A 27533-nucleotide genomic window follows, 5' to 3' on the forward strand; every position below is an offset into this window, starting at 1 on the left:
CCTTTCCTAGAAGGAAGTCATACCTCAAAGGGATATGTCTTATTTATATAACAAAAGGTCCTCATTAGAGTAGTATTAAGCTTATTCATTTCTTTACAATTTATGTTGATGTTGTGGTTTCTTCCCCAAAAAGATTTACAATATATTTTAATCACAACCAGATCATTAAAATAATTATTAAACACCCAGTTATATACTGACCACTGAATTTGATGCTAAGATTCCAGGCAAAGAAAAAAATCTGGTAAAAAATCACAAATTCTAGAACTGTTCAACTCATACAGAAAAATCTAAAAACAAATTCCTGGACTAAATTCCATAGGGAATTTATCACTTTAAAAAAAAAAAAATGATGGGCAGCACCTTGCACTGTGGTTCCCCAGCAGAGGCAGCATCAGTCTTCATGGAAAGCTGGCTTGCAGGGATTCTGTGCTGGGCTGGATGGGTGCCCCCTGGGGTTCTGGATGCCAGATGTTCCAGTGAGAAAGTTGACAGTTCTGAAAATGGAGGAACCTGACTCCTGTTCTTGACCAGATGGTGAACCACTCACCTTTGCAGGGCAGTGGTTTACTTGAGGCTCTATACATATTATTTTCCAAATACAGAACCAAATTATATACAGAAGAATGGCTAAAACCTAAAACCAGATAATAACTAGACAGTCCTGAAATTGATCAAAAGATGTATCTTTAATTCTAAAAAGTGCACATGCATATGATGAAAAACTGGAACAGACCATAGAGGTTTATGAAAAGTTAATCTGTCTCCTATGCAAAAACCTAGTCCTATTCTTCAGAAATAATCACTATCGGTCTTACATATTCTTCCAGGAATGTTCCAGCAAACACATCCATACATCCACATATTTTAATATGTAAATTGCTGAAGTGCTCTCTGCATAGTTTTCTTTGACTTTTCTTTCCCCCTTAACAATGTATCTTGGGTATTTTGGCACATCAGCAATACAGACCTCATGCTTTTTACTTGCTGCATAGTATTCAATTGGATACCAAAAACCATTGGACTAGTTGATTATTTCCAATTTTTTATTATCAACAATGCTGCAAGTATATGTTTGTATACATGTCCCAAATACTTGTAAGTCAAATTCCTAGAATAAAATTGCTGGGTCAAAAGTATGCACTTAAACTTGTAAAATTGCCCTCCGAAGAGCTTGTCTCAATTTACATTCCAAATGATGTATTAAGAATGTCCACATCCCTATCTCCAGGCAAAGCTGTGTATTAACATGATTGATGAGTGAAATGTGGCATTTTCTTTGTTTTTTCTAATCTGCAAATGTTTGTAAGGTTATTTGGCTTTCTTTTTCTGCCTTTTTGTCTTCTGAATATTTTCCTAAGGGTTTGTCTCTTTATTAGTACATGAAGGCTTTTGATATAACGGAAAAATAAGACCTTGTTTGTCATATGTGTTGTAATCTTTTCCCCATTTTGTCATTTGCCTTTGACTTTGTTTATAGTTTTTTGATAAAACATTTAAAAAACTTCATATTGTCAACTATATCAATATTTTTCTCTACAGAATTTAGGTTTTATGATGTGAATGGACAGGTCTTCTCTTCTGAGATTATTAAGAAACAAAACAACAAAAAATCCAACATTTTATTTGGTACTTGTCATTTTTATGTTTACATTTTTAATCCATATTGAATCTCTTTTGGTGGAATGACTGAGGTATGGATATGAATTTATATTTTTTCCAGAGAGCATTTAGTTGCCTCAAGATTTTTTATTGATTAGTACATCTTTCCCCATGATTCAATGTTTGTTTTTGATGGGAAGTGTATTTCATCTTATGAAGGTAATTGTTCTCAATTTAAAAAAGGCTAAATTAGGCATCATTAGGTTTTGGGTATGAAAAATTTTCGGCTAGTATTATTCAATTTAGAAGCTACTGAAAACGTCCTCTTACATAAAATTCTCCATCCATTTAGCAATTTGGTACTTATTTTTCTCCAAAGAATTCATGTGTCATAAACATTGATGCAGCTTTCTTAAATACAATGTACTTTATGTTTCATTTCTAAATTATATGACTACAATTCCAAGTGAAGAATGGAAGTGAGTTTTCTGCAATACAGAAAAGGATCACAACAGTCCATTTACATTATTACTTAAATTATTAAAGAATTGTCCCTGTAGTGAAGACAATTCAGCATTCTTTCAATCTTGCTTAGAAACATCTCCCATATTTCACCTACATTTTTTTCAAAATTAATCCCATGGGTTAACTTAGGAGAGTTATGAAAAAAATTCATGTGAGCTCATCATTAGTTCTTCATGCTACAGGGTGCATCTAGATTACCTCATCATCTAAGATCAGCATTGGTGAGATGATATGAAGTTTCATCGTCACAGAACATAACACTCAAGTTCTGTGAGTTGCTGCTGCTATGATTAACTCGAGTACTTAATTGGTCATTTTAACTTAAGCAGGCCTTGAAAGATTCAAAATTGCTCCTCAAAGAAATGGGCTGGGAGGAAGCATCAACTTCATGAGCACTTGCTAGACATCATTAATCACGGCACGATTTCTTTTTGCACATCCTGTTCAACTCTGTACCAGCAGTGTTTTAAAATAGTGTTTTGCACATAGCAGATTTTCAATATGTATTTGTTGAGTAGAAGGAAGGAAGGACGGATGGATGGTTGGTGGACTGGATTCATGGATGAATGAGAGAGCCCAAATGAAGTCTCATCAGTTTCCAGAATACAGCAGCAACTGTTGATCAATCCATTAACACTCAAGATGAAACTAACTCTGCATGCTGCACTGAGGTTTTATTCTGGACTCATTCTTCTAGACTGTTTAATGAAAGACATGTATATTAAATAAAGGACTTCGGGTGGAAAAGCCTATCTTGTTTAGTGTTCTCATCAAAATAATATATTTATTTTTGGATCATGATATAATTAAGAAAACTGTTTTTATGTCTAGAGTTTCTACAAGACTCCTAAACAAAAGTGGATCAATGTACACCCTATTTCAATTAGGGACCACTCAAGGTTTCTTTCTTTCTCATTAATTACAAATATAAATCAAATTAGAATGGGAACTCCTCCCTTTATCAAGGACAATGGAAAGTGTTTTATAATAACCATGGTCGCAATATTTTAAAGTACAGATAATTAAAATCTCAGCATGCTCCATCCAAATCACATACAACAAAAAAATAAAACTTTCTTCTTACACTGTGTTTCAAAGAATCAGCCTCTAAACTCATGCCTCCACTCCTTTCTCTAACATGCATTACTGAGGACCTAGAATGTGACATGTGACCTATAAGCAGTAGGGAAGCAAAAGTAAAAAGATATTCTGCTCAGAATGCATAGAGATGAACAAGTAAACAAATATCTGCAGGAGGATATGACAAGTCCTCACTAAAATGAAGGAATGAATGAAGAAGTATGAAGCATACTCATCAAATTTTGGTAGACTGCCTATGATTTGAGATGAACATTTATTTTTGCTTTTTCCCAGTTCACTCTGCAATGTTTTTTGCAGCAATCATTTGTCCTCTAGTGCCAACTCCCACTGCCTGTTAAAAACCCCTATTTTTAATCACTTCAAAGGGGGTTCGTTTATAGGATAACATCATTGTTTACAATACATTTTCGTATAGATCTTGATAAAAATAATTTGATCACTTATACAACAAATACTCATTGAGTACCAACAATATTACAGGCACCATGCTAAGTGTCCATCCTGGGGCCACAATGACTACAGGCTCAAGGAATTCTTAGCATATTTTTAAAAAATAACTATTAGACCCAGAAACAAGGACAAACGATGCACAAGGGAGTTTGTTGGAGTTCAACAAAGATCAGATGCGAGTTTGATGGAACGAAATAAGCAGGATTGGATGCAATGCCAGATTTAAAACATTTATCCATAAGATGCCCCATCCCACAAGAGATTTGAGGGATTTACAAAAATATATACAACTTAAAATGATGAAATAAATGAGTCAGGACAAAGGGAAATATGAGTGTGAAGATAATAAAGGTAGGAGTATATTCACCATTTAGAGATGCACACTGAAATCCGTTTAGTTACTAGGGAATGCCAAACACGAAACTGAAGAGTAACTTAGGTGAGGCCCATTTAATGCATCAATTTGCTCAACAAATAAGAACTAAGTGTAAAGACAACTGAAAGGCATTTATAACATGATTGGCCAGTCCGTGGGCATCAAGAGAGAGGAATAACAAATATTATGGAGTCCGTAACATAGTTGAAAGAGTAAAGACAAGATGAAATGTTGAAATAATATGCTAGTATCCTAATACAGTGATATATATGGAACAGCTCATCAGAAATTAAGGCATGGTTCACTGCTGTGGTCTTTTTATGGCTTTTAACAAGGGGATGTGCTCTGGGAGCTTGAGGGACACCCACGAGTGGCATCGCTCTGCTATTGTGAGACTGTAACAAAAATTAAAAAAGTAGACTGCTTTTAATTCCAAGGGGATCTGGTTTGGGCATCAAAACAGCAGAGTTGAAAGCACTTAGGGAAGCCACTGCTAAAGAGTGAATACTAGGATTGGGAACTCTAATTGGCCAGACATCCCCCCTTGGTCTAGCAGGAAACACATTTTGTCCCATGTATACACCATCCTGGTCCATTCTCACAGGAGGCATCGTGACAGGCTACAGCTTATCAAGTGGTGTAACACTGGACAACAAGCCTGCCAGGGGTGAGTGAGGCTCCTTAGAATCAGTCAGGGCTGAGAGGTGGATGGGTTTAAGAATCCAGGTGTCTATATGCAGCTGACTAAGGAAACCTCAATTTTCGATCTTCCAGAAGGTCCCTTGCTTTGGGGGACCCGCACATGTTAACCTCCTCTTGACCCTCCACCAAGTCAGAGGAAAGAAATACGTAGCCTCAGCCTCCAATGGGATTAAAGGACCTTTTAAGACCTTGAATTCTGTAGCCCAATCACTGCACCGAACTTAGTATTTCCAACACTACAAATGAAACCTGGTGCTCCCCTCAAATACTTGCCTCCAAGGATGACCCCAGGACACCCAAGTCATCCCCTAATCACAGCCTTCCTCTTTGGTTTGCTTCACAAAACAGAATGCTTGTTATGATTCCTATGTGACTGCTGCAGTTACTCTGCAATACCTTGTCCCATTTAATGAAGAGTTCTTAGAAGCACAATTCTAATTGGCATTAATTCCAATATTTTAATGTAAAATCTGCTCACTTAAAGTTAGGATGACACCTTAATGCCATCTCAATACAGCAACTTGCCCAGAATAAGAGAGCTTCATTTTTGGAATGACTTACTGCTAGATTTCAGACTACATTTTTAAAAATTAAAATACATGGATTGTCTTCATCGCAAACTCTTCCTGAATATTTCATGTGTTTTGTGCTTTATTTGCTGCGCATATCTTCACAGTGTGCGTATTATTCAAATATTCCTAACAGATGGTCTCAAGTGCTACATATTATATAGCATTAAATGAATAGCTTGGTAAACAAATGAGTCAAGGATTAAAATATTTTACAGCTTATAATTCATGAAAGATGTTCGACAACAGTACATTAATGAAAAAAATTCTTCAATGTAAACACAAAAACATTAAATGCAACTACTGGATCAGTCAACTGCTCATGACAAACGAACTATTTCTTTAAAAGAGGTATTTGTCCTGTATGGTCTCTTATAACCTGCATTAATCTGAGGTCGACAACTAGTTTCACAGTGAACCAGGCCTACTGTTTCCCTTCTCCATCCAACTCCCAGTTTTCTCTGCCATTTTCCCCCTTATTAATGCCCGCAAATCTAGGAAAGGAGATGAAACTCATTAATCAATTTGTTACTGTTTAGATTATCAGTAGCAAAATTTTGCTGAAAGAGGCTGAAACTACGGGTTCAAATTGAGGATTCCAAATTAGCTGTGGTTTTAATTATCTGTGCTCTCTAGTTTCTTAATACTAGGTTTGTACCATAGGCTAATCTAATGTTTGGCATTGAAGTTTTCATTGAGGCTTTGCATGATTAAAACAAGCAACAAACACAAAAGCAAATCAAACCCAACAACTTTTGCCTTGTTTAGATACCTTTGAACTCATTCAGTGTCAATGTTCCAGACATTAGTACACCAAGGAATAAAAACCAGTAAAATGCTCTCCCTATTGGATGTTCTCTTTCACCCCACTCTTATTTTAAATTACGTTATTTAATTGAATGCATAATGATCTTTTTCTAATCATTTAGGGTTTCTAACATTTGATGCAAGACCTAACAAGACTTTCCAATTTCATTCTAGATCTCCCTAGAAACAAAATCTCAACCCAGTTTTGACTGTGAAAAGAACATAAGCTTTTTAGTAAACAAGTTATTTGATGGGAGGCTGAGGCAGGTGGATCACTTGAGTTCAAGACCAGCCTGGCCAACATGGTTAAACCCTGCCTCTACAAAAAATACAAAAATTAGCCAGGCACAATTTTTGGTGGCACAGGCCTGTAATCCCACCTATTTGGGAGGCTGAGGCAAGAGAATCGTTTGAACCCGGGAGGTAGAGGTTGCAGTAAGCTGAGATCGTGCCATCGCACTCCAGCCTGGGTGACAGAGTGAAACCCCATCTCAAAAAAAAAAAAAAAAAAAAGTATGCATTAAATAAAACCTCGCACCTAAAGTCACAAGTGGGCTTCATTTGTTATCTTAAGGCATATATTTCAGGCATATATTGAAAACTTTATTCTCTCACACTCCCTATGTGGCTGCATTCTGGATTTCCTTTTCTACACTAGTATCTTTTACCTCAGTTTTGGCCTCTGTGAGGTTGAGAAAGATGCCCTCCTTAACCAAACTTTGCATAGTCAAGTCAGACCAATTGGACGACTATTCTGGCACTTTTACATTAAGGCCCATTGTGTATTTATTTCTTCTCAATCACAGTACCAAATCTTATTGCACAAACAAAACATGTATCAATAATCAACAATAATTATCATGTATCTACTCTGCATAGTGCATTGTACTTATCTTATGAACATTCTACCTATATGAAGTTTCATCATACAAGAGGTTTTCTTTAAAATATATTCATCGAAAAACTTTAAAAAAATCAGTTTATAAACAAATTGGCAAGGAAAGTTACATTAAGCCAAAAACAAAAAACAAAAAACAAAAAAACCTAAACAGTATGCTCCAAACTACATTAAACTAAGGGGGAAAAGAGTGGACAGGGTCCCTATCTCAATGGTTCCCAAATCTGAATATGCATTTGATCCACCTGGAGAGGGCTTGTGAAAATGACTTTTTGGGTCCTACCCTCAGCGTTTCTGATTCAGTAGGTCTGGGTAGGGCCTGAGAATTTGTATTCTAACAAGTTTCCAGGTGATGTCAACATTGCTGCCCTGGGGATGACACTGTGAGCACCAGTGTCAGGGCTGGGATCAAAAAGCATGAGTGAATTTTAAATAGCCGATGTAAAGATTGAACTATGAAATCAATGGCCATTATATTTTAATTCAAATATGTGTTTTATGCCCAAAAAGTCACATGGAAATTTATTCACTTTCTATTACTGAAAATTGTCATACAATATATGTGATTTGACCTTAACACAGCACAATACACGTGCTGTGATCTTTGGGACACCAGTAATTTTTATACAGTTTTTACCAAAAAGGCAAGATCATAAGATATGGAAAAGTCACAACTACCACTAAACAGTATGTGACAGATCCCAGGATAACACAGGAAAACGCTTTAAACATTAGAGGCAGTGGCCCTCAGACTGGACCTCAGGTTACCTGCACTGTTCTCTGAAAAGTAACTGTAGTCAGGCTCAGAGACAGGTATACTGGAGAAAGTCTTTTTTAAATTACATTTTAAAAAATTGTGGTAATAACATTTAGCATGAGATCTACACTCTTGACAAATTTTTAAGTGTCTAATACAGTATTGTTAACTACAGGCATAATGCTGTTCCGCAGATCTCTAGAATTTACTCATGGTGCTAAGTGAAATTTTATAACCATTGAATAGTTACTCTCTATTTCCTCCCTCAACACCAACCCCCCTTCACCCCTGAGAAAGTCCTGGGTGGGTTGTTCTCAGTTTTACATATCACACACACCCCACATGCTCCTCAGCCAACCCAGTTTTTGATTAAACACAAAATCACTTGGGGAGGAAGTAAACAACAACCCTCCTCCAAACTTTTCTTACCATGATGACGATGATGATAACTGATGTTACATCAGAAATATTGACTCACTAAGAAGAGACTGCAGGCTGGGTGTGGTGGCTCACATAATCCCAGCACTTTGGGAGGCTGAGGCGGATGGATCACTTGAGTAAGGAGTTTGAGACCAGCCTGGCCAACATGGTGAACTCGTCTCTATTAAACATACAAAAATTAGCCAGGTGTGGTGGTGAGCACCTGTAATCCCAGCTACTCAGGAGGCTGAGGCAGAAGAATCGCTTGAACCTGGGAAGTGGAAGTTGCAGGGAGCCGAGATAGCCACTGCACTCCAGCCTGGGCGACAAGAGCAAAACTCCGTCTCAAAAAAAAAAGAAGAGATTGTAAACTGGTGGCCTTTAAATTTTTTTGGTTAAAAAGAAAACGAGTTAACTGCCAACATTTGGAAATCATATTTCACATAATCTGTATTATTTTCAGTTTCTCTAGAAAGATCAGGTTTAGCAATCTCGGACTTAAATTCATTTCCGAATGGCCACAATGAGCTGGAGCTGAACAGCTGTTGCTCCTTTTTAGTAGAAAAAAATGAGCTCTCCAGATTGCCACTGTCCTTGGTAATCCCTATTCTTTTACACTCCACCTGCCCTATCACCCACTGTACCTACCCACTGTACCTACCTGGCTCTGGAAATGTCTGAGTTTTTGCAATTCCTGCACTAAGGGTTGCAGCACAAATGAGAAAGTTTGCTGGGAACTGCACATAACCCCCAGTCTCACTCTCAACACACTTTTCCATCATTTGCCAGAGCATAAGAGAATGTAACACTATCATAGCAATAATCTTTACACTGTTCTAATTTATTTTAAAAAACCACACGCAAACTTTGGTACTAACGTTAATGACCAACCATACCATACCGTACGTCTGACCACAACACACCACAATTGAAATCCTCTCACAGAGAAATTTGATTTTGTGCTTCCTAGCATAAATTTGGCTTTTTAGTATGCCTCACAAATGATGAAACCACTGACCATTTAAGAATCAAATTTTAGGGCGCGAGGACTGTTTAAGATCAAAATTAAGCACTTTTAGTTCGTGTAATTATAGGTACATAAATACAAAATTAAATAATTCTTGTATTAACTGTATAATCATAAAAATATAAAAGTATGAAGTTGTGGTATGTAAAATTATTTGAGGAAAAGTGTCAAATGTTGGGCATTTAGGTCACAAGCCCTACATGAAAAATGGTCAACTTAACAGACTCATAATAGCCCTCTAATTCCAAATTACTCCAAATATTTTTGTCTCAGCAGAGTAAGGAAAAAGAAACGTGTATGCTGTGGGCAGGTGGAAAGAAGAATCTAAAGGAGATGTGCTGGGAGAAGTAGAGGGACAGGTTCAATGGGCCTCCAGAAGGGACTACAACTCCAGAACAGAAAGGTGTTCTGGCCTGCTGAGAAATCCCTTGTGCCAAATATGTATGACTTATGTCTAAGACTACATATGGTTCACATCCCGTAATCTAGAATACAATTGCCTAATACACTGCCATAAAAATGTACCCATACATCGGATGGAGAGGCATGCACTTAGACTGTTGTGCTGAGGGGACTGGAAGTGGTAACTGATTAATGACTTCTGGTAGGAGCTGGAGGATAAGAAGTGGTGAGAAACGCTACCGGGTTTACCAACCCTATTCTACTTTCTTCAGTACCACAAAGGGTTTTCTTACATTTCCTCTGAAAGCTTGTGTATTCCCTACCTTACAGGGTTGTTGTGAGAAACAAATAAAAGCATAAATAGGAAGTACTTGGCATAGACCTTAGCCTGTATAACAATACTCAAATATCATTTCTACTAAATCGTAAGCTCCATCCCTATGAGGGATGTCTTATATGTAGTGGGCATCCACACACTCGTTGAAGAATGTTCACTTGAACTTAAAAACTATTTTTTGAATGACTTTTCAGAACTATTTTCATAGTAAAATAAGTTTGTAGGTCTTACAGAATATGTGCTACAATACACCAAATAAGAGGCATCCTAGGTATTTATTAAAAGACAAGGAGGACTTATATATAAATGCATTATGGTAACACCATTGTATCTGCAATAAATGTTGACAACTGAATTAGGTTTAAACACTTTAATCAACTATTAGTCAATAATCATATATTATATAAAAATTCTGATTCATGCATCAGATTACATAAATTATACAATTGTCACATTATACAATGCTTACATACTTTTGAATTTGTACCTGCAAAAATGTATACAAGTTATGAGAGCATTTACTTAAGAAGATAAGTGTCATACTCTTCAGTTATAAATAATGCTTCTATCTTTCAAATACCTGCTAAATATATGCATTTCTAGATCTGCAGCATTTTTTTGTACCTCAAAACACAAACCATCTGGAAGCTTCGAAGATTAACAGGCCCACATGTATCATTTACCAGACTTCAACTCCACTGTGAGAGTGCATTTTTTGATGGATAAAATAAATGGAATAAAACATCAACTCTAGTTAATGCTTGAAGAGCTTCTACACCTTTTATTAAATATATGAGAAAATGCTTCATATGCAGATTAATTAGCTAAGGTGCTACCAATTGCATATTAAATACTTCCAATGATTGCATCTGGATTATTAAAGTTCTACATCTGTGCAAATGGGGGCTTTCCATGTGTGCTGACAGACCCTTCTACATACCATCATGGCCCAGCAGCACTGTGATCCTTTCCCTTACTTCAAAGAGACCAAGTGAATGAGCATGCATCATACTTCACTTACACATACACACAAGTGACACCTACCACCTATAAGACATATGAGTATATGAACATCAAAAAAGTTTCAGCTTGATTTACAAATCCAAGGTAGATTGCTTTTTCTGAAAAGCTACAGAGGAAAATAAAAGATCTAGTGTAACATTTACTGTAGATATATTAGACAACAGTTTTTATTTTTATTTATTTTTAGATTCTCTTTGTTAAAGAATAAGCACCCTTCCGGGGATGGTAGGCAGGGAGGCATGGTGGTGAGGGAGTTGCTGGAGGAGTAACATGAAGAAAGCAAGTCTGTCACTAATGAGCTTAGTTTTACTTAGGTTTCCATTCATGAAACCCTTTTAAATACAAGGCAACATTTTCACAGCTGGAAAATTATAACTAAATCTTGATTTACCGCCAAAAGCAATAGATGTAGTTATGTATAATCTATGGATAATACTACATTCAAGGGACAATGGCAAAACTAGGCTCAATGCAGAACATAGCAGCAAAAAGCAATACTTAGAAGTTTTTCATGAATGGGTTACATGTTGTTTTATATACAATTCTAAGATATGACCCTGGTATTCAATAAATGAAACTTGAAGCATAAGTGGTAGGAAGGTATGTTCAATATTTTTAAAGCTGAATTTTAGAACTGGTTATAAAATAATACTGCTTTAAAAATAATAGCAGAAATAGTTTAATTATGTAACAGAAGTACGTTAGCTTAAGATAGGCTTGAGATAAATATCAATTCTGTGATTTTAAAAAATCCTCTTGGTGGTAGAAGTATTTTGGGCATGTACTCTTTTAAGCATAAAAGCAAAAATAAACTCTATAATGTAGTGTACTGTGCATTATTTAATAAGCACATATATTTTATTTCCATTTCTAAGCAACTAACAAAATACATCATTAGAATACCTAAAGTTACGTTTTGGAAAAATAGACTAAGGTGACCTTTTTGGCCTCTTTTTCTACAATGCGACAAATTGAAACTACTTTGCACTTCTGCCCAAACATGGGAAATATTGATATATTTACTTGGGAACTCATTTTTACTTTTTGTTTTTAGTTTATTATTTTGACTGATTATGAAAATATGTAGTGAGTTTACTCTAGATAATGAGTGAAAATTCATAAACATTAGAACAGCAAAGTTTCAGGCAGTGATGAATGTTTTAACAGATCCAGTTTTAAATATAATACTTGTCTCAGATTTAAAGATAAAAATTTTGATTGAGTTATAACCAAATCACTCATGTATGAACAAAGCTAAGCCTCAATAGCTTTTATACAGGAAAAGAATCGCTCCTTAAAAATCTATTTCCCCATAAAAAGAAGAGCAGTACTTGAACCATACTTTTAAATGAGCTCTATTTATGTAAAACATATCCCCAATACAAAACTGACATCTTGGTTGACTCTATAAACACCAAATTTGGCCAAAGCATATTATTATAGTATCTGCAGATACTGTCGTAATACTGAAAACATAAATTTTGGCATTTTAAGAAGTGTATGAAAAGACTCAATAATGCTACCAGAAAAAAACAAATGCTGAGAATTTTGTAACATTTAGTTAATTAAAAGTGGCACCATGTTAAAAACAAAAACAAAAAACTACCAAGACCTCAAATGGGAAAATACCATTCTATACCAGATTTTGAGGTTTATTACAGAATTCTAAGTGAAGAAAAAAACTGATAAAAGCTATTTTTCCTTCTCCATTTCTTAAAGCATTGAATTTTTATGAAAAAAATATTCATAATTTCAAAATGCATGTTCTTACATTAAAACTGAAATGCAGAAGATACAAATAATAAGTCTAGTTTACAAATACGAGCTTGGCCAAGTATTCTCTGATTCAAAACACTAAAATAAGCCAAAAAAAACCCAAACCCCAAACTATTATATCAGCTTTTTATTTAACTTTCAATGGAGTCTTAACAGAGATGAGTATTAGAAAAAAATGCAATTCATGGAAAGATTGGGGAATATGTCAGTCTTCAAATGGAGATGAATTTTTCATTTTAAATTCAGAAAGACACAGATACTCTCAGTGTTTTATAGTATTTCAGACTTTTAAGGCTGAAAAATAAGCAGAAGATTAGCAATATTTTTATAACATTGCTTTTCAATTTAAATTTCAGAAAAAAATTGTACAAATCATATAAAAATAATCCATGGAAGAAATCAACATTTGGGGGGACTGGACTTTAAAACAGAACACAATTTTATAATAAATCAATTCTTAAAGGGTGGATGTGGAGTAATGCATAATGCCACGCTAGTAAAGGTCTATTCTAAAAACTCACTTCCTTTAGTAAGTCTTATTTTGGTTCAAGACCCAAAGGCAACCATCTATTCTATTATTTATGTAACCTGAAACCAAGCCTAATTCTTCATTCCTGGAATCTGCCCGCTGCTTTGGGTTATCAGACACACGAGGCAATCACATACTTCCCACAATTATTTTCAGATATAACTTTATAATATTTGCTTTGCTAGTGATTTAAAGGCATGCAGAATTTCAACAAAACAAGCTATATTAGCTTATCTTCTGCTTATACCTTAAACTCAAATGTTAAAGATAATTAATTCAAAGAAATTCATGCTGTTGTGAAGTTAATGAAGTCTCCTGAAATTTGTCATTCTTTAAAAAAAAGGACTTGAAATCATTACTTTTAGGAAAAGAGAAAAACTTTGATGCTAGAATAATACATAGCAGCTCACTTTGAAACCAAGGTCCATGTAGTCAAGAGTGATTTGAAGCAGCTTCTCTATAACAAACCATGACAGTAGGAACGATGACTTGTCTTGCATCAATAGAGCACACACATTTTCAAATCAAGAAATTGGTAGCCTAACTTTAGAGGCAATCAGTTGTTTCTAAATGTTCTAAAACACATGTATATATGAGGTATGTGCCTATATTTTATATACAAGATACATGAATATATATTCATGTACATACGTGTACATAAAATATAAACTGTGTTTTTCAGTAGTGTTTATAATGAGCAGTATTCCTGAAGCTAAATATTTCTACAAACTGATTTCTGAGAAACCAGCCACAGTATCAATTCTGCTTTATGAAAAATCTATTCCTGAGGAATAACTCACGTACTTCTTAAGATATTTCTGGGCCTATGGCAGATCAGTGGGTCAGTACCAGCACCTGAGTGAATCCTAAGGAACCACTTATTCATTGAGAATCTGGCCCATTTTCAATTTAAACGTTTAAATTATTTAGCTTGCTTCAAAGGTCACTCTTGATAGTCCCTGCTAATATTTACAGGTAAAACTATTCTTCACAATAAAGGAGAATATGTAATGAAACCTGATAGTGTAGTCTCTTTCAGTAACAAGTTTTTCCTTCCTTCCTTCTTTCTTTCTCTCTCTTTGTCCAATTATCAACACAATACAATTGGCTTCATTAACTGTTAGAGAATTTGCCAGCTTTCCTGGATGGTTCATATGGCACTCTGAGAATACTGGGCGTTTCTTCCATTACCCTTACAAGGAGGTTGTCGATGTAGTCCTCGAGTTCCCGGATGTGGGTGTCCTTCCTCCTAAGGAGTTCTTTGTGTTTCACCAGCTCTTGTAGAACCTCTTCATAGGTCAGACTACGATACCCTGCAGTGGCATCAAAGGGGTTGCTGTCCTAGAACAAGATAAAGACCGTTACTTTCGTAGATATAACATCTGGGACAAACATTAAGAATTATCCAGAACTTCGACTTTTTGTTTTTCAAACCCTGATGAAGATTTTCGCTAGCCTTGCTTAGAGTGAATGTGACAGTCCACAAATTGGCTAGCCAGTCCTGAGGCAAGAACTAAGGCAGATGCACCAAAGTTTTGACTACAACTCTAAATTCTAAAACCCCTTCTAACATTGTGGGCAATTTCCTAATATCTGAGACTGGTTATATCATGTAAGATTAAGTTAAGAGATGAAATGTTTTATAATAAATACAACTAAAATAGATGAAAACTAAAGATTTCTGAAAGTCAACTCAGAGGAACTATAAGATGCAACTGAAAACTATACACTTGGACATGCGTCCTTATGAAACTGCTTCCACTGAACTGTGATTTAATGTTACATGTTTGGCTTCTTAGTGAAGATGGTTACAGCAAAAATCTTTTCCAATTTGCTATGAAAATGGAAGCACTCGGAATTAAATCAAAGATTATCCTTATAGGAAGCCCCATGGGAGTAACTTCTGTTTTAATTTAGAAACAGGCAGAACTTTTCCTCCCCTGAGTAACTGGTCTATTTCTTTCTCCTAGTAATAATATCTAGTTTATCTTCTTTCCCTTTTTGACCCTGGTTATCAGGAAACTCAAGAGTTCAACCATATTAATACTATGGTTAGTATATTTGCATTCTCTCCCATTTCACCTATTTATTTAACTTTATTCTATTGACAAAAATTCCTTTTAGGCAAAGGCATAAATATAACCAAAAAAATTTTTTAAAGATACTTACTAATTCACTGCTATTACAAAGCATTCTAATATTAATGTTATATCAAAAGTGAAAGAAAAATATTTCTCAGGAATTTAATCAAGGCCCTGTAACATCACCTTTTATTAACAGTGTATAGCATTAAGAGTTTTCATTCTGTAAAACATAATGCCCAATTACAACTAAGCAATTTTTTATTCTTTTTAAATCATAGTTCTCTCACTAAGCCCAACAATTTAAAATGATTTTCATCACTATCTTTTAAAACATTTCCATTTGGCTTTAAGGAAACTTAACTAAAATATTGAGGAAATTGGTTTTCTTGCTCTTAAGGAATACTATCTATTCAGTGGAGGATGGGGAATGGGGACTGGTGAATGCAGAATGACCTCGCCTGCCATAAGAATTAAACTTGTCTTTCCCTGTTTTCAGGATCTACTTTAATAGTGCTATATGTTTGGGGGTGTTCACCAGTAAAGCCAAAGTTTAACTTTTCACTGGCCCTCCCTACTTCCCCAGCCTCTCAGCCCAAGGAACTAGGACTTTACCAGACCAGAGAAAGAGAAGCTAGAGTACAGATACCAATTTGATGCTTGGGTCACTGAAGTACACCCCCTTCTCCAGGATAAGTGAATACATTCAGGACTGAAAAACTTTTCCAATTTCACAGAATCTCTCAGGCTTTGTGGAGAAGATACAGCTTGCACTAGGCCTTCAAGATTTTGCAGGCAGAAATGCCTAATGGAACATTTAAAGCAGTGAGCTCTGCTTGTTCAAAGAAGGAAACAAGGCTCAAGGCATAGTGGCCAGTAACAGGTAATCCAGTAACAGGTACTCTGTAGAGCATGGCTGGAAAATACTGTACAGGACAGGGAGCAGAGAAGGGCTGAAATGGTAGGTTTGAAACAGACCACCAAGGATGCTGAACGGTAGTACAAAGAATTTTTAGACTTTTGCTATGGAAAATAGGAAGCCACTGAACGTTTCTAAACAGAGAAAGGATATGATTAAAGCTATGTTCCAGGAAAAGTAAAATGGCAACAGTGGAATCATTTGGAGGGGCTAAGATTAGTTATAGGGCTACTGAAATATGAAAGACCAGAGTTAGTAACAATGAAAAGAGAGGATATTAAAGGGAAGTGAGCTTAAATTCTATAAAATGTCTAAAACAACTTAGTTTATTTTAGCATTAGAAACTGGAAACAGATGTAAGTTTCAGTTATATTTCCTTCATCCCTAAAAACATTTCAAATATTGTTCTAAAACCATTAAAGGACAATTCTAGAGACAAGTGTTTTACTTCTCCCTCCTCTCTCAGATCAATTAATCTTTTATAAGTCTACACACACTCACACACACACACTCTCTCTCTCTCTCTCACGCATATAGTTACTAGTTTAATTGGTCATGAGATATAGTTTAGAGATACATAAATAGTAATTACATTCTTATAAAAGATTATGTTAAGCAGTTTTCTACAGTAAAGACAAGACATAGTATAGAGTTCAGTATACTTTGGAAATTTCTTAAAAATAAGTTAAAGTTTCTTACTTCAACCCAAGTAATTTTGCATAAATTTGAGAGAGCAACCTGGGTCTCATTTGCCTTATCTGATAGATGACATGTTCTCCACGGTCCTTTTCAAATCTAAAATTGTCTGGTATACCAAGTAATTTTTCTAAATCACACTTTAAAAACTAATAAAGTCTAATGTGATTTCACATTTCTAATAAAACATTTACTGAGAAATTCATGTTCTTGTGAGAATTGCAGGGATTAATGAAAGGAAGCTAAATGGGATTCATTACTGATTAGTTGACTGATTTATGCTTTTTCTTTATTTAACATAATGAAAGCATCTATTCAAGTCTCTCTAATCTTCATAAAATTATACATATATAAACTGATTTCTCCAAACTAATTAAGCAATGAAATAGTTAAAAAAAATAATGTGCACTGTAATATTTAACACTATTACCAGTTAATGTAGTTAAAAATTTTTTGTAACATTTCTCTAAAGACACTGAAGATGAAAGATGTGTCAAAAATTTGTTTTGACATAAATTAATGCAATGATATAAATTAATAGTTAAATCTTTCAAAATAATCAATTATTATTTCAGACTACTGGTCATACTTTATAGCCATACTCTAGAATATATAGATATCTTATTTGGATTGTTTTTTTTTTCCTTACAACAATCTAACATTAATGTGTAGACAGATTTCCTGGAAATACACTTCTGGCCTTTTCAATAAATTTTCCATTTGTCCTTTTATGTGAAAACTTTACCCCAAATTTTAGCATCAAGTTTCTAGGCAGGAAAACATCTTAGAAACACATGTACTATGAACTATATTCTGGAAAAGAATATAAAATAATTAAAAACAGTTTCATGCTGAGTTCCATATTTTATCCTATATCTGAATGTAAACCTTCTAATTTTAGGCGTAAGATTCTTAAACTGACTGATATACTCCACACACACACACACACACATATATGTATATGTATTTGTTTGTCGATATAACTCCAAATAAAATGATTAATATAAACAATAGAAAATTAAAATATATGCTCTATAAAAAATTATTTTTTTAAAGAGGAAAACTCTCAGGTAAATATAAAAATTATTTTTTCAAAATATATGTCTTATTATTCTTGCAAAAACTTACAAAATTCAAAACTCTCTAAGCTGGCAAAGACCAAACGCAACTTAAAATGGTTACTCCAAAGTGCTCAATATTTTTTCTCACAGCACACTCTATACAGACAGCACTTATGTTTTTAAGATGTTTTCTTATTCTGAAATTTAATGTAAATTTTTCTTCTCTCTTCCCCTTTTACAACCAACCCTTTCTCATTTCCACCCTACCTCTATTAAAAATGTCTACATGCAGACATAAGAAGATGTGGACTGATAAAGGAATATTAGAATTACTACATGAAGTTTTCTAACCCAGAATTTTAAATAATACAGTTGTGCATAAGATTTTGAGAACTGCTAGTGATCTATTTTTTGCTTTACACAGTCTAGCCTTTTAAACTAGGAAATGTACATTTTTTACAATATTTAAATTTAAACAAAAGCAAATTATCAGGACTCAAAATAAGTGAAGATTTAAAGAAAGGTTGTCCTGGTAACCAAATATTGGTGGGGTACTAACTGACATCCAAGGCAACTAGAGGAGAGGGAGAGAAAAAAGTGAAGGCTTGGCATTCTCTGATCATCTCATTATTGTTCTAATGAGGAACTTTGCTCTGGGAATATCATCTCAGCTACTTTCACATCTTTTGTCCTACTCCCTTCATCTCCCTTTCAGTTCTTAATTAGGCCTTAAAGAGCTCACACTGCCCTTTCAACTGGCTACTGCTCCTGTTTAAACACTGTGCTTTCACAGACAGGTGTTGGCACTAGCATATAAGACATACAAACTTAATTACAAAATACTACGTCCAGAGGGAGAAAAAATAACTTGGTGGACGGCTATTATTGGAGAACTTAATGTAAATTACTTCAAACATCTTATAATCTTCAACATAAAAATTGTTCGAATGCTTTTCTTCAACCATGATCAGTATGAAGATGCGCTTCCTCCTCTTAATTGTATCTTGCAGTAAATTAACAACACCTAGTAATCCTTTAACTGTCATTTAGAATAGTTAGTATTCCAGAGAAAAATAATCACACATCAAGGATTCTTTTATCACCTTTAAATCCTTTAACTAAAACAATTTTCACATTTTATTTCTTTAAAGAATTCTAAGGATGCTTTTACAGCAATAAATTACAAGATTTGGAAAAGTACATTTACAAGCAATCGAAATTGTAATTAAGGTTACTTAATAAACAATAGCTACACATTAAATCGATTTTTTTGATGTTGCATTTTGTTTGAGATTAAGTAACCGCCTGATAGAATTCATTTTACTATCTGATCAAAGGCTGACTTCATATTTTCTCACATTTCTCGCCAGACTGCCATATTATAAAGACTTGAGAATTTATAAAACATCAAAACTTATGAATCACTTAAATAAAACAGCAAAAATACAGTACAAAGTCCTGTGCTTCTATAACAGTTTCCACAATTTTAAAGATAAACACCTGCATTTAGAATGGTTTAGAAAATAAACCCTAAACCCACCTTAGCTTCTTCTAGACATGTCACATCCTAAAAAATAGTAATAGGTGATATGGGATTGCCTAAAAAAATTCTTACTATACATCTGGATCACACATATCAAAGACAGATGGTTGAAACAGCAACCACCAGTCTCTTGGAATAAAGGCTCTATTTCTGTTACTCAGTGAGAATTTAGTTTTCTACCAAGAACATTTGACCATATTTTGGTAAAGTAATTTATTCTCTACGTTTAATATAGTTAGAATTGATTGCAGATGCAATGGAACTCTGAACAGAGATTAAATACTGGACTTCAAATACTACAATAAAGTTCAGATTATCTGAATAATCCTCGAAAATACGTGAGTTGATTTAGGTGGTCGCTACCAATCCTGTTAACATATTTGGTTTTGTTCTGATGAGAAAGATAAGTGTCCTAAAGTATTTGTTCTTTCAAATACTTTCCTGGTTATCTGGCTATCCTGCCAGGATGCTTTTCTATTGTTGAATGTTGACAAGCAGCTTTATTCTTTCTTCAATCCTTGTCCCAACAACAACAAAAAACAGTCTTTCTACACGCTCTTATTTCATAACCGCAAATTTGACCCTGACATACAGCTTGCATACTAATTTCAAAACAGTCTGTACACAAAATATGTATATTCTAAATTGGCTTCAATTATAACCAATTTTGCTTGAACTTTCATAGATCATACGAGTCACACCCTATTGTATATTAAAGGCAAAAATTATATTTTACTTTCTTTCTCCTAAAATTACTATGCTAAGCTACAATTCTTAAGGTAAGTGAGGCAGAAGGCAAGAAGACAAAGGCATTTTTAGAAATGTGTGCCAGATAAAAAGACCGGCTTGTTCTTTGACAACCTTCTCACCCCTTCAGCAACTTACCGGGATTTTCCTGAGGTCTTCATTGCTTGTTGGACTCATATGAAAACTAATAAAACACAAACAAATGTTAAAAGTGTCATAACTCACGTGAGAGGAAACACAAAAATAGAAAAATTTTAACCTAGACTGTAATACAAATTTCTAAAGCCCTACATTATTCAGATGAGTTAAATTTAATCTAAGAAGTAGAAAAAAATCCAGTATTTCCCCAACATTCTTAAAGCATCATTACAATTTTAAACTTTGAAGGAAAACTTTTTAGTTATCAGAACTGAAGAACGAAATATGAAGTTTTTAAACATCTTTAAACACAGCACTTTTATCCAGCAAGATATTTTGTAAAACTAATTTGTGTAACAGATTTCCATTATATTTACACACAGTCACTCACCTTAGACCCTCTGATATAAAACTAGGGAGAATTAAGTAAATGTAGGTTGGAAAGATTATAGAATAAAAGAGTGAAAGCAATCTGTTTAAAAATGCCAAAAGTGTTAGAAAACTCAGCTTTCAAACATAACCCTATCAATAAGAAAAAATTCAGAATTGTGGGAAACATTTATCTCGTTAATGCAATTTCTAAGTAGCTAGTCTTGAAAATTTAAATACTGAAATGAATCAAAACAACACAGATTTCTTCCACACAAAGAAGAAAACATCACAGCTGAATGCTATAACTATTTTCTTCTTTGAAACATGTCCATTAGATGGGACTGCAACCAAAAAGACGCTAAACTTCAAAGCCATCTGATGAGTAAATATTTCATCGGTGCTATTCAAGTTTAATTTTTACCCAGCACTTAAAGGTATTAGCCTTTAAAACCTTCACAAAGCATTAGTGTCCTAGGAACCTTTTTATTCCACACACAAAACAACAACTGTAAAATATGTATGTTTTCATTATCTGTCCCTTGACAGTAAAATAACTGGGATCCTTTGAAGATTTAAGAAATTTACTTTTAAAACTTTTGATTGTGTGACAAAAAGTCTGGACACTGGATATAATGTTGGTAAAGTATCTGTAATTATGTGTACAAATCCTATGCTCTAAGATGCACAGGGCACACATGCATGTACAACCACCTCCAGAGAGTTTCCCATGTAACCAAGATTTCATTGGCTATGACTAAGATTTGAAGTACTAGCTTCCAGAAGCGATTGCTCGCCTTTTCTAACTAGAACTCCTGTGGATAAATTTAGTATTTCAGCAGAGCTGGGTTGCATGTAGAGAGAGTGAAACATGTTTCAAAAACCTACAATGCACCAGTTAAAGGCCTGTGTGGCTGGCACATTTTCTCAACATCTTTATGGTGTTCTGCATGGTCCTGGACTCAAGTCACTATACCAGCAAAGCATCAAGAGCCCACAAAGAAGTGGCTTAAAAGACAAAAACCAAATCCAAAAAAGCATTCTCATGTAGTCCACCTTAGCCTAGAGTGCCATGGTAGCAGCTGCTAACACATGTGGTTTCCATCTTCTCTGATTTTCAATCCAAGGTAGCCAACAGGGGGTCCAGTGGGATTAATCTCTCCTACCCCATTATCTCACAGCATGTTTTCTAATATGTCAAGAAACACATTCTGCTACATCTCCCATCTGACTGGGATATTCTAAAAAACAAAATGATTTACACTCAGGCCCGACAGCACACAAGGTGCTTGCAAGCAGAGAAGTGGCTGGAGCCAGGTGGTGGGAATTCAAATCCTGTTTCTGCCCTGTGACCTTGAGCAAGTTAGTTAACTTTGATTGTGTCTTGGTTCCCTCATCTGTAAAATGGAGATGGCAACAGTATCTACCACATAAGACTTCTGTGAAGATTCAATGAGTTAATCTTCATTGGAAAACACTTAGCACTGTGACTACCAGATAGAACATTATTTTATTTCATAAATAAAATAATGAAATAAAATAATTATTTCATAAACATTTACACAGCACTTAATGTGTGCCTGACACTGTTCTAAGCACTTTACCAAAATTAACTCATTTAATCTTTATGATCCTTACGGTAGTCTTATGGTCCAGTATCTACCACATCTTCATTTTAAAGGTAAGGAAACAAGTCACAGAGAGGTTAGGTAACTTGCGTGTGGTCATTCTATCAGCAGCTGGTGGAGCTGTCTGGGCTCTAGACTCCGTCCTCCCATGACACACAGCCCTAGCCCCATTCCCTGTATATAGATTTACTTAGTGAGCACTGGCTGCACTGCAGAAGCCCTGAACATATAGGCCACATAGATGAATCAGAGAACAACAATGTTGCATTTTGAGAAGGCACATGGTAGAGATGTACTTGTGGGAGGTGGGGGAGAGCACTCTGGATAATTAAATTTTTAGACCTCATAGAGAAATGAAATGTTCTATCACAGCAATTAGTCAAGGAATGCCTAATTCATGGAAAAAGCAGGATTTAAAATGACATGAAGGATATGTTTGGCAGGCTAGACAAGGAGGGCTCTGCAAACATATGGCGTGGCCTGGGGCTGCCAGACAGTAGCGTCGCTGCAGGACACGGAGTAGACTGGCAGCGAGGCAGCAGGGTCAGCAGGAGCCCATAAAGGTTCTGATGACGTGTTCCTCAGGCCCAATCTGTAGAGCAGGAGGTAATCTTTGGACAATGTTAATCTTTTCTTGTAAATATTTTAACATTTTATATTTGGTGGCATAATCCATCCCATTGCATCCTTGAGATTGAACAGTATTATGACTATATAAATTTCACTATATGTCTCAGGAAGAAATCAGTGAACCAAGAAACAGAAATATCGGTATTATATTTATTGCAATAAGGGTTTTCAAGGAACAACATTTAGGACAAAGATTTTATGAAAACCACAAAACTAATGATATGTAGTAGCCAACCAGAGTTTATAAAACTAAAATGTAACTCAATGGCCGCTCAAAAATGCCTGAGAATTCCTAAGAATGCTGAAAAAGTCACAACTGTAAGGGGAAGGGTTTGCAGTGCGGCAAGCCCGGCTACTTCTCATTCTACCTGAGTGATCTGAGCCACTCTCTCCAGCTCCCTACAGTGCAGATCTGAGTGAGAGGCTCTTGTACCGGGTATTGTCTGAAGTCTAAAGGCAGAACCCCTCCCTTGTGGTCTGCTTTATATCACACACTGACATGTCAAACACTTGACGAACACAGTCATTCATGGCTGCCTTTTTTGATCTGTCCTTAAGGGGGAAGAAAGAGTTAACTGAACTGGATTGAATTAGCTTGGTGAAAAATAAAATGTCTCTATTTATCGAAGTGTGGCACCAATTTGTGATATCTTTCTCTTTGGACTGCCGTCCTCATGTCAGACAAGATATCGAATAATTCAGTCTGACTGCTCAGCCGAGCTGCTGACAGGTTAAGGAAAATGGTGTTTTTAATCAGGTGCAAAATAAACCTAGACACATTCACATTTAAAAAGGAGTGTTTGTAAAATGAAACTACAGAATTTAAACATTTTAAATTAGTATTTTAAAAGTTATTTTAAATAAAATGATTTACCTTAACATTCTGAAGTTTTTACGCAAAAGCATCAATAGTTTTACTTTGTGATATTTCCAAATATTAAATAATTTTCCCTAGTAAACTCTAATTCTAAAATTTGAAATATTTTCAAATATTTCTAGGAATCACTAGTATCTCTTCTACAATATCACTTGTTAATTTACGTCAAAGTTAAAATAATTAAGTAAAGAGATAAGAAGTAAATCAGTGAGGACTTGAAACTGTCCTTTAATTTGTGCTATGGACTAATCTTCTATATATCAGCCAGAAAATAACCCAATCATTACAGCAAAAAACCTGATCACCGCAGTAATCACTATGGCATTTGGCAGTGATCAAAGTGGGTTTTTTTGGTTGGTTTGTTTCTCTTTCTTAAACATATATCTTCTTTTGAAGAATACCTAAGGAGGAGAAACTATTCAGAGTAAAAAGTGTACAGTGCTTGCAAAGATTTAAAAAAAAAAAACCTACATAAGAACAAAGATCTATTAAAACTGGTTAACAGTGCTTTTACAAGACAATGCAAACTGTAAATTCCTCGTTCTAGGATTTTTAAATCTTTCAATGAGAAGTCACATAAAAACAAGCCTTTGATGGGCATTTAAAAGTAAGTATTTTTAGAGTATTTTAGAGTACTATTACACCTTCCACAATAGCTCTTTTCAAACCCCGTTACTGCTGGAATTATAAAGCAAAGTCCATTTTGGTCTACACATTGACTCATTTTGTATTTAAGAAGTGAATTCAAATTAAATGTGAAATCCAGGAGGTGTGCCACCTGGCTGGGAGGAGGGAAGAGGAGGAAGAGGGAAGGGGCAGGACAGGAGTAACTTTCTCAAACGCCAGTCAACTCCTTATTGTGTATGGGAAATAAGTATAACTTCAAACTATCACAGAAGTAGTGACATTAATTATTTTTAAAGGAGTGTGTCCTACTATCTTGTTTAACTGAGTGGGCTCTAGAGACTTGGGGCTTCACTTTCATGACAAAGGTATATCCTGAGAACTGTGACATAATGTAACAAAAATCTTCAGTGAGTCTAAAAGGAGGAAAAGAGAAACACCCCGTGTATTTCATCAATAACAAAGCATAGAATAACATCCTAAAAGCAACTGTATTTATTAGACTTTAACTATAGTACCTTTCTGGGCACTTTGCATGTTAACTCACTTAATCCTTGTAACAATCCTATGATGCGAGTGCTCTATTTATCTTCATTTACCGATGAGGAAATGGGCACAGAGATGGTAAGGCGCTTATCCAAGGTAACATAGTTAGTAAGTGGCCGAGTTAGGACACAAGAAAGGCAGCCCCACCCCACAGTCCAAGCTCTCTAGGCATAAGCTCTACTTCTTCCACAGAGCTGCTCTAAACTGTCAGTTCTACTGTGAGCTCACTGCTGGCTGGTTTCGAGGAGCCCAGTACAATTTCATGAGGCTTCTTCCAATCAGAAATAATGATTCAGAAAAGTCTTAGATTTAGTCTAAAAGAGACAGAATAATGGCTGAAATGCAACAGGTTTGGAAATAACTGTGCTCCTGATTTTTTGTTTGCCCCTCCTGCTCCACTCTGCCCCTCCCTGCACGCCAGGACACTGACCTCTGGAGAGTGTATCACCTGGGCTTGCCCACTGGCTTATTAGGTTCTGCCACTGGGAGGCACCTCCAAGAGGTTGGAGCACTGAAAGCATACGAGGCAGGGTATTTACTCCCCTTCCCCCAGCCCCATCCCACCACTGCCCCCCTCCCTCCCTGCTGGGCTGCAATAGCATCTCTACCTACAGCCACAGCTGCAGCTAAGCATGCAGTGCTGGTCCCTGGTGCTGTACCACTCCTTCTTGATGTCCTTAACCCTGCCGACACCTTCTCCACTAAACTTTCCTCAGATATTTGTTTTGGATGTGTCATTTGTTTCCTATTAGGATTCTTAACTGATACATGAATATAAAATAAATGCCATAAACCATTCACTTAATAATTTAAAATAATTAAGGACAAAGGTTTGTTCTACTTCGCTCTTAGAAAAGAAAGAACCAAAGAAAAATAATTACTCACATGAATTACCTATACTTCCCTGTTCCCTTCAATTTCTGACTTATGCTCCAATGTTACTTATTTTAACATTTTTTTTCTTTTCAAAATATGCATAGCCTCTTCTTACTTTGTAAATAATTCACTGCTACCCTCCCCTCCCCGCCCTCTCCAACACACACAAACTCCTAGCCTTCATTTGACAATATGCTTTTCATATTCACAGAGCTAGAGTACTTGTGTTCAAAATTATTTTCCATTTAGGATTGCATTTTTAAAGATTCATTGCTCCTGCAGTATGTAAAATGGTATAATTACTTCAAGTGACTTGGATTTGAATAATACCACCTCATATTTACATATTGTCTTACAATTTATAACACATTTTCACAAACTGAATTTCTCCAAACATTTCCAAAGGAACAGTAATCAATAAAATCTTATACCATAAAATCTCATACAATCAGAATCCCATCTGATCAATCTCACCTCTGACACCCCCTCTCTCCTAGAGACCTGCTGGTGTACTCCCACTATCATCCCAGTTGTCTCCTAATCCACCTGTATTTACTCACCTCTCTCACCAGGACTCGCTGACAGTCCATTATCTCTTGGACATTCTACCATTTTTATTTTGCCAATCTCTAAACCCTACCAAGTAGCCCTTGCTGACTTTGTTACCTTGACTCATTCATATTCTTTAATCTGAAACAACTCACACCACCAATACTCACTGCTTCTTTGACGAAGGCCACCAACAAACCATTTTCACTAAAATCACCTCACTCTTTAACCTCTCAACTCCATGTGATACCAAATGGCTGCTCCTTCTTTTTGAGACTCACTCTTCTTGCTATCTGGTAGCCTAACTTTTCTTCTATATTTCCAATCACTCCTTTTCTTTGTTATCTTCCTCTTCACCTTTAGGTGGGGAAAACTGGATATTTCCTAAGGTTGTTTTCAGGCCTTTTCTACTCCACCTTGGTGATTTCATATTCTCTCACCACTAACTACCATCCCTATATGGATAGAGGACTAGTAAATCTTTTCACCCACCAATCTCTTTACCCTTTATAATATCATGTTTACAAATGTCTGATCAAAATCTTGGATTGAATATCCTACCTGTCCCTGAAAGGCCAATCACCATGTCTTTTAGAACAGTTCTGTCTGGTTCTCTTCCTTCTCATACCACCAATCTCCTGGGCACCCAAGGTGAAGCCTCAGAGACACCCTTCACTCCAATCTTCGGCTTACATGCCTCACAAATAAACTGCCATGTTCTCACCATTCAGCCTCTGCCACAGAACTCTCATCGTTTACTCCCTGCTCATTTTTACTGCTACCTTTCTGACCATAAGACCAAATTGCCTCCTGTTGAGACTACTGCAACAGCCTCTTCAGTCTCTGCCCATCCCTCCTTGTCCAATCCAGACTATTCATACTGACCATGGCGTTCTCAAGCTCAAGTCTAACGTCATTATTCATCTGTCACAAAACTTTTGACCTCCA

The 27533-nt window shown here is 35.6% G+C and overlaps 1 protein-coding gene across 6 annotated transcripts in view; it reads right to left on the reverse strand.

The window, feature by feature from the left end:
• Positions 1-10332: 10332 nt before the first annotated feature.
• RAB11FIP2 (RAB11 family interacting protein 2) overlaps positions 10333-27533 on the reverse strand; it is a 41968-nt gene continuing 24767 nt past the window's right edge. For 2 of the 6 annotated variants that reach the window (XM_050803976.1, XM_050803975.1), the window contains 2 exons: positions 20487-20532; positions 10333-14642 (listed from right to left, as the gene is read on the reverse strand). In XM_050803976.1, coding sequence (XP_050659933.1) covers positions 14415-14642; positions 20487-20532 — 274 coding nt within the window. In that variant the 3' untranslated portion in view covers positions 10333-14414. Of the gene's footprint in view, positions 14643-20486; positions 20533-27533 lie in introns of those variants that run through there. The other 4 variants (XM_050803979.1, XM_050803977.1, XM_050803978.1 and 1 more) reach the window with 3 other exon arrangements.

The sequence above is a fragment of the Macaca thibetana genome, chromosome 9 (assembly GCF_024542745.1).
Source record: "Macaca thibetana thibetana isolate TM-01 chromosome 9, ASM2454274v1, whole genome shotgun sequence".
Lineage (NCBI taxonomy): Eukaryota > Metazoa > Chordata > Mammalia > Primates > Cercopithecidae > Macaca > Macaca thibetana.